Raw genomic sequence first — 7,947 nt, 5'->3', positions numbered from 1 at the left:
TGTTGTTTTTAGCATGATCTACATATCATAACAGGTACAAATGAGGAATAATTTTTAAAAAACGCACCATTTAAAGCCTTATGAAGAAACGGTGTTATTAGGGACTTTATGTTCAGGGAGCAAGAGAAGGGATGGGAACACCCTCGTCTTACATGTTTCATTTGTACTGTGTTTATTCTAAAGGGAATGGGCACGAGTTCGCCTCACATTTTCACACACACGGTGGCGCAGTAGTTCAATCCCGAGCTTGGGTTACTCTGTGTGTGTGTGTGTGTGTGTGTGTGTGTGTGTGTGCATGGTGCCTTATGAATGACTGACTAGCATCCCATCCAGGTCGTAATCCTGCCTTGGATCTGCTCCGGATGCACCACAACCCTGACCAGGTCATTAACGCTCTTCATTAGTACTACTCCGGTACAGCGTGTTGTGATTGGCTAAGAGCAGTAACACATAACACACAGATCAATAACTTCAATATCGGTACCAACCACTGCGAATGGTATTTTCTCATGACGCTCAGTTTTCCACATCCCCCTCCCCCCCATTCAAAGCACTTTTTTTTTATTTTAACCCACTAACATAATGGTATTTATTATTAAATGACAGAGTAGTATGTACAAGCAAGAGAACATAACCGTAAGCTAGTGGCATGAAGTAATTTTATTAAGCACTTTCATTTAGAAGAGGTATTTCATTAATATATGTTGCTTATGAGTTTGTTATTTTGGTAAGATTAAGAAGGGATTCGACTTTTTAAAACCTTTTTTGTCCTGGTCCAAACCAAAACGAACATGATTTGACCAGCGTTTTTGCTGGTTGGGCTTTATTACTGCTTTTGTTGTTGTTGTTATTGTTATTATTACTGTTATTATTCTTTTTTTTTGTAAACTAAACTTGTATGTATGGTTGTAGTTGCAAAGTCTTGCGTTTTATTATAGTGCCATTTTTAATAGCCATTGGATAATGCACTGAAATGGGGCGTGGCTTGTAACGTCACCGAGACGTCTGCTTTAGATAGTTATGAAAACATTTAATATAGTTGATATAACTTGCCGAAGGAATTTATTGCCACGTGATGTATTGTACAGGATTTACACATTGTTGGAATGTTGCAAAGAAGCACAGCGTGTGATTTGGGTTCGACTGGCTCAGTGTTTGTAACAGTAGCTATTTAAATGAAAATTAAATGTACATCGTTTGTTTATGCCGAATTTACTCTGGCACCGGAGCTACAAGGCTTTTTCTGTGTATACATACAGTACACAAAGTTTGTATTCCCTTCCTCTAACGACCCTATTTAAACAATTTTTTTTTTTAATTTAAATGCGCCGTTTTTAGCAAATAGTAAAGTTAGCCTGCAATGAAGAAAATGAAGTTGAAACTTGAAACTACATGATCATCTATCATCATCATAATCACTTCCAGCTTTCTGCTGTAAGTTCTGCTTTCAAACTTTCAGGCAATATCATTCTGGTTGTCCAAAATGGCCGCCCAGGTAGATAACTTGTACGTTTATAGAATAGACGTCCCATGGTGTCCTAATGACATATTTCTGGGAAAGATTTTCCACGAGAAAGACTAGCCTTGTAGCTCCAGTCCAAAACTAACCCATGTTGGACACCGGACACGTCTTGTCCTCGGAGCTACTCTCCTCATCCTCACATCTTCTCAGACACTCAGGGTGAGCGGTGGAGATGATGTGTGTGGTGATGATGATGTGTTTATGATATTCCATTGATAAGCACAGAGATATGAATGTTGTCCTGTTTAAATCCTAATCAGTGCTGTTTTTTTCTTGCCTCCCTTTTTTTTTTTTTTTTTTTTTAAATAAAGCAATGAAAAAATATTTTCCCCACGTTTCATTTAATACCGTGGCAGAAAACTACCTCTGTGTAAAAGTTTATTGACATATATACAGTATGTTCAATCGTTATACTTTCAACTGGTTTGTAGAAATGTTGAAACAACAACAACAAAAAAAAACATAATCAGTAAGTTGTTTATGATTAGCATGACTAGCATTAGTAGTGTCCATTCAGAAACTTGTTTCTTTTCTACCAGCTTGACTAGCTCGGCCTGTGTTTTGGCAGCTAAGCTCAATGTAAATTTTTCTCCCGAATCATTTATGAGTATTGTGTAAAATGTTTTAAATTGTGTACAGAATAACATTTTGAATTCTCGTACACTGGAAGACAAGGGTGAAATAAAATGGCGGACAGTAGAGAGCAGTAATGCAGGCCAAAAAAAAAAAAAAAAAAGAATTAGCGGCTAATAAACCACGTCACGTGACCGACACGGGTCAATACCTCTGCTGAACAGGTCTCTGGTGAAATACACACTCACTCACGGTAGGGGGCAGTAATGCGCACAAAAACGAAACTGTCAATAAATACCCAGAAGAAGGAGAAGAAGAAGCGCTGCGTTTTTGCAGAAGAGCCAGATTAGCCTTCTGACCTGAACATAAACGCAACATTTTTGTTACAGGATTATTATATATATATAAAAAAAACATGAATTATATCTCGGAAAGTTAAAAAAAGACAGGTATTCTATGTGTATCTGAGATGGTTAACTACGTTCGGCTTTAACGCCTGCTTTAAGGTAAGTTCTACTAACGCTTGCTAGCTGAGCTAGTGGCTGAACTCCAAATACACTTCTATTTCCTGTCTAAGTGCCCTACATAGGGAACGACTTACTACTATATGTGCCCTATGTAGTGCACTCTTTAGCCAATAGCGCTCTATTTAGTATTCAGCCTTTGAGACAGGTCACAAAACTGATGTAATGATTAACACTGTAGCTTTTAGTTGATTTTCTTTTTAAATTTAAATAAAAAATAAACATTTATATACCCTATATGACCTGGCTTGTTATTAGAAGAGGATGAAATGACGTGATTAAAGGATTGAATTCTTATAAAACGCTCAAATAAATCAATTAAAAAAGAATCATTGTTTTTGTCTTATAGGTTTATTCTTATATTTTATGTTTTTTTTTTTTTTTTTTTTTTGCTTTTCTTCAAGGTATTGTTTTTCTTTCTTTGTCCCAGGAATGAGAACGCTCCTGACGGCAGTCTCCTCCTTTTTGTGCTCCTCCAAACAAACCTCATATTCACCATGATGAAATTGAAATCGGAGGAGGTTAAATACGAGAACGTACCCACGAGAATCTCCAGCGATGAGCAGGTTTCACCTGGAGTTCAGCACGTTGACACTACGTGGAGAGAAGCGCAGCCGGGAACGTACCGGTGCACGAAGAGTTTCGACGATCTGGGAAGCGCCGAGACGCACCGTTACGTCCACGCGGGAGAGAAACCGTATTACTGCTCGGAGTGTGGGAAGCGGTTTATTGAGCGAAGACATCTGGAACGCCACCAGCGCATTCACACGGGAGAGAAGCCGTATCGCTGCTCGCACTGCGGGAAGAGTTTTACCCGAGAGGACACCCTGCAACAGCACCAGCGCCTACACACGGGAGAGAAGCCGTATCGCTGTTCGGACTGCGGGATGAGTTTTACCCAGCAGAGTACTTTCCAGCTGCACCAGCGTGTTCACACAGGAGTGAAGCCCTATGAGTGCTTGGAGTGTGGGAAGAGTTTTCGGCGGCAGGACACGCTCCAGCAACATCAGCGCATTCACACCGGCGAGAAGCCGTATCACTGTTCGGACTGCGGGAGGAGTTTCAGGCAGCAGAGTCATCTCCAGCTACACCAGCGCGTGCATACGGGAGAGAAGCCTTATCGGTGCTTATACTGTGGGAAGAGCTTCAGCGATAGTCGAAACCTCAAAACGCACCAACACGTTCACACCGGAGAGAAGCCGTATCACTGCTCGCGCTGTGGACTGAGCTTCGCGTATTCGAGTGTATTTAAGACACACAAGTGCATTACAGCGGAGGCGGCACACGTGAATGCGTCAAGTCAAGAAATCTGATTATTACTGTGTTTAGGTTTTGCCTTTCGTTTAGCTCTTGGTTTTGAAAAAAGGTGCAAAGATTTATTATTACACATCATTATTACTTTGCTCCAAAGTGTTCGACGTAGGGCTGCAACGATTCGTCTGAAATCGCCAACTAATAATCGGGTAATTGAAACGCGTGAATTTCGGGGGGCGGGGGGGGACGGGACGGGACTCAAAGATAGGAAAAAAGTTTATAAGCTCTCACGAGGTGGTTTTTCAGACAATTCGACAATGCAGTATTACGAGAAAATGAAATGGAAACACATTTATCGCATTTAGGTCACATGACAAAGTGACAAAAAGAATCACCCCGTACTCTGCACAGGTAGCCAGTTTATAAAGAGCGATGACTTTGCGCTTCTCGGTCGGAACTGGCTCCTTCGGGAATAATACGGCAGGTGCCACGAGCGCCTGATGTTAAGTGGGTCGTTCTCCCTGCGGCTCTCGCCTGGTTTCCCACTGAAGATAAGCAGAGTTGAGCCTGACCAGTACCTGGATGGGCCAGCAGGGGGCGCTCACTATGTGGTCTGTGTGGGTCCTAATTCCTGAGTATAGTGATGGGGACACTACAGTAAAAACAGCACGGTCTGCGGTAAAGCGAAGTCCTGACTCTCTGTGGTTATTAAAAATCCCTGGACACGTATCGTAAAAGATTAGGGGTATAACCCCGGGGTCCTGGTGAAATTCCCTCATTCGTCCTTCTCTATCACGGCTCCCTAATAATCCCCATCTCTGAATTGGCTACATCACTCTCCTCTACACTAACGGCGGGTGTGCGGTGGGCGCTCTGGCACACTATGGCTGCCGTCGCATCATCCAGGTGGATCCTACACACTAGTGGCGGTTAAGGAGATTTCCCCCTTATACTACGTAAAGCACTTTGAGTGTCTAGAAAAGCGCTATATAAATCTAACTCTAACTAACTAACATTCTGAAGTTTTGGATCCTCTGTAAAATCCTTACGCACTACGATCTCCCAGAAATCCTGCCAGGTAGAACGGGCTTGCCTTTCCGTTCGATCGCGTGCGTTAAAATGCCTTTCGTCGCCTTCTATTAAACACTACCACGCCTGTTGCGTTGGATGCCATTCAAATCACCGTCCCAACACTCGTCAGCTCGACAGCCATGTTTTAATTGTAGCGACTACAGCGAGAGGAGATTTAAAACCCAGATTTAATCGCATAGCATCATTTAATATAAACGCAGAACATTCGCATTTATCTTTTGTCGACATTCTTAAAATATCGCTTCTGTTTTGTGCAAAAAGCATTAAAACAAAAATAGCCGAAAGCTCGTGCTCGGTAACTGAAACATACGAAACCGTCGATGTTCTAGCCTCATTTTACATTCCATTCAATACGCTTGATATGTATATGTGCTGGTAAAGTTCATTTTTTTTTATTTTTAACCCGTTTAATTTTGGCTTGTTCCGTTATTAATTCCAGTGGATTATTCCCTGTTACGAGAACAGTCATCGCTTGATTAACCAGAGAGGAGAAAGTCAAGTAACAAGATGTTGAGTTGTTCCTCATTCTATATGATTTTTATTTGAATTATCTTATTGCAAAAAAACAGCCGATAAAAATGCTAACTGGTTATTTATTACAGCAGTTCTCATGTACAAGCCACATTTAATCTGATTATGTGTTGATTAATTGACTATTAAAATGTTTTTTTTTTGCAGCCCTAATTATAATACATGTTTAATTAAAGTAGCAGATGTTAGCATTTTATTCTTATTGAACGTCGACGGGTAATACGTTAATAATGTAAGACTTCATTAATGTCTGCTTAACCGTAATTGGCTTAATTCTTGATTCTATTTTTTTTTAAATTTTTTTTTTTTTAATGTGGATCATTTTCCTCGACAAAAATTGCATCAGCCCGATAAAATTGTCTAATAATGAATTAACATGCATGTTATTTTAATTTGGAGGTTGCATTTGTGTAACCATGTCGGAACTATGAACCATGAACTATGGACCGTGGATCTTCTACCCAAGAACGCGTGAGGGCGAGCGTGTGTGTGCACGCGCTCGTAAAAGGTTAACAATTCGCCTTGTTGAAGATCTGCAGTAATCCTCGATGATGATAAAACCCCGCGTGCAGGTTTGCAACAAGAAAGAGTCAATATTCAGGTGTAATTATTGACCTCATGCCGTATTATGTGGTAATGTGTTGTACGTGCTATTGTTTGCTGAGCACTCAAGAACACCATCTCTCGGTCCCTCCGGGATTTCGCAATCGCAGAAATGAACGCAAAATCGATCTAACTCCACGATTTACAGAGGAGCTCGTCATTTTTTTTCCGAAATGCGACATCATCGCAACGTGCATTCGGTCCAAACGCTCCGCGAGTCACGTGCGCCGAACACGAGTACAGCTAAAAAGTCTCATTTACCAACGAACATCTCGGCGAAAGAGCGTGCGAAACAATTACGCCAATTCGAGAAGTTTTTCCACAAAAATCCTCTGCAGATCTAGAAAGTTGAGGCAGAAAATTCGAGCATTTTGGCCTGCAACAATCGTGAAAAAACTCAAATCCTGTACGGTCTGCCGTCTCCGCAACCAAGATTGAAAAACATCGTTTCTGCAACCAGATTTCTGACTCTCGCTCGCTTTAGACTATGAAAGGATTTCCAACAAACGTGACATGCCAGGTGCTGGGCGTTCAGCCGATCTATACACCGTGACCGTGACGGACCCGTAACCTGGTGCGCAAGCCTCTGCGTAGATATTGGAACCCATTGCCTCTTTCTTCTGTGACAAATGAACAGTTTGTCTGAGGACTGGATGACTGCCATCTGGTTTAGATAGGACCGTATATACTGTATATACCGAGCACGACAAGGAACTCTTCAGATTTGCTCTCATGGAACACTGTGAGGTCAGTAGCATTGCAGAACTGGGGGAACTTGGGTAGAAATCATGAATTAAACAACGACGTCAAACCACACGTATCAAAGTTATCTGGCTACTAGTTTCCTTACACTTTGTGCTAAAGTAATCACTAGCGAAAAGTACGTTTCAATTTCTTGAAAGGGGGCCTATGGGACTCCACTACCAGAGGCAGATCCAACACCAGGCTTCTGGGGACTCCAGGTGGATGGAAGTGCAGAATGCTGGTCACAAACAAATGGGTTGCCATCCATTGTGCTGTGGACATGACATCACCGGACACGTCTTGGCTCAAATCTGCGGACATTCAGCTGTAATTTAGAAAAATGGCAAGCGTCTCAGGATATTGAAGAGTTCGTTTCTGTGATCGCAAGATTGTGAAAAAATTGGAGGGACGGAAAGTATTTTGGGAATCCGGCAGCGCAGGATCCGGGGTATGAGGGGTGATATTCACTGAAAAGCTTCCACTTAATAGTACGAAAGACCCATGTAGCAGGGGCTCTAGGCTGCAGTCCTCTCTTGACGATTCACTCGGAGATGCCACGCGACACGACTGCTCACACGGTTTATTTATCGTTTATTTAAATAGCATTTGAGCTCCAGTTATGTATTTATACATAGACTTCATGAAGCTCGGAAATGAAGCAAAATTAGAAGCAAGAGCATAAAACAAAAGGAGTTTCTGAGGAAAAACAAGTTGAAGGAAAGAAAAAGGATGAGGAAAAGTAAAGCCTTTACATAAAAACGATCTAGCTGAAGGTCTGAGTGAAACAGAACACCCTGATGTTGTGGTGTTCGCTGTCTGGACGGAAGTTTTCCGTGGTGAATCAACAGTGGCTGATTGAAAACGCTAGCTATCTGTATTGCTAATAAATACACCAGCTAACTCTAAACTACAAACCTTGTGAGTTAACAATCCTCCTGAGTAAACAGTGCTAGAAGTTCTGATGTATAATGAAACCGAGTCTCTCTTAGCAGATATCTGAAGCCGATTCATTCTTTTCAAACGTTCATAGGATGAAAGAGTTCATTTTCTTCTTACGTAACCCAAAAGGACCCATGTCACACCCCTCTTCATCTCCCTCCACTG

The 7,947-nt window shown here is 41.7% G+C and overlaps 1 protein-coding gene across 1 annotated transcript; it reads left to right on the top strand.

The window, feature by feature from the left end:
* The first annotated feature begins 2,521 nt into the window (after nt 1-2,521).
* LOC128614976 (zinc finger protein 239-like) lies at nt 2,522-7,292 on the top strand. The gene is made up of 2 exons (XM_053636743.1): nt 2,522-2,601; nt 3,050-7,292. Exon 2 carries the CDS (start codon nt 3,117-3,119, stop codon nt 3,930-3,932), a length of 816 nt encoding a protein of 271 aa, XP_053492718.1. The 5' UTR covers nt 2,522-2,601; nt 3,050-3,116; the 3' UTR covers nt 3,933-7,292.
* The last annotated feature ends 655 nt before the right edge of the window (nt 7,293-7,947 follow it).

Source organism: Ictalurus furcatus, chromosome 11 (assembly GCF_023375685.1).
Source record: "Ictalurus furcatus strain D&B chromosome 11, Billie_1.0, whole genome shotgun sequence".
In the NCBI taxonomy this organism is placed as follows: domain Eukaryota; kingdom Metazoa; phylum Chordata; class Actinopteri; order Siluriformes; family Ictaluridae; genus Ictalurus; species Ictalurus furcatus.
Note: the sequence above shows the minus strand (reverse complement) of the source record. Positions and strands in the feature narration are given on the sequence as shown.

Excerpts from the sequence above, each read along its gene's own strand:
- LOC128614976 (XM_053636743.1), top strand. The coding sequence starts at position 3,117 with ATGATGAAATTGAAATCGGAGGAGGTTAAATACGAGAACGTACCCACG.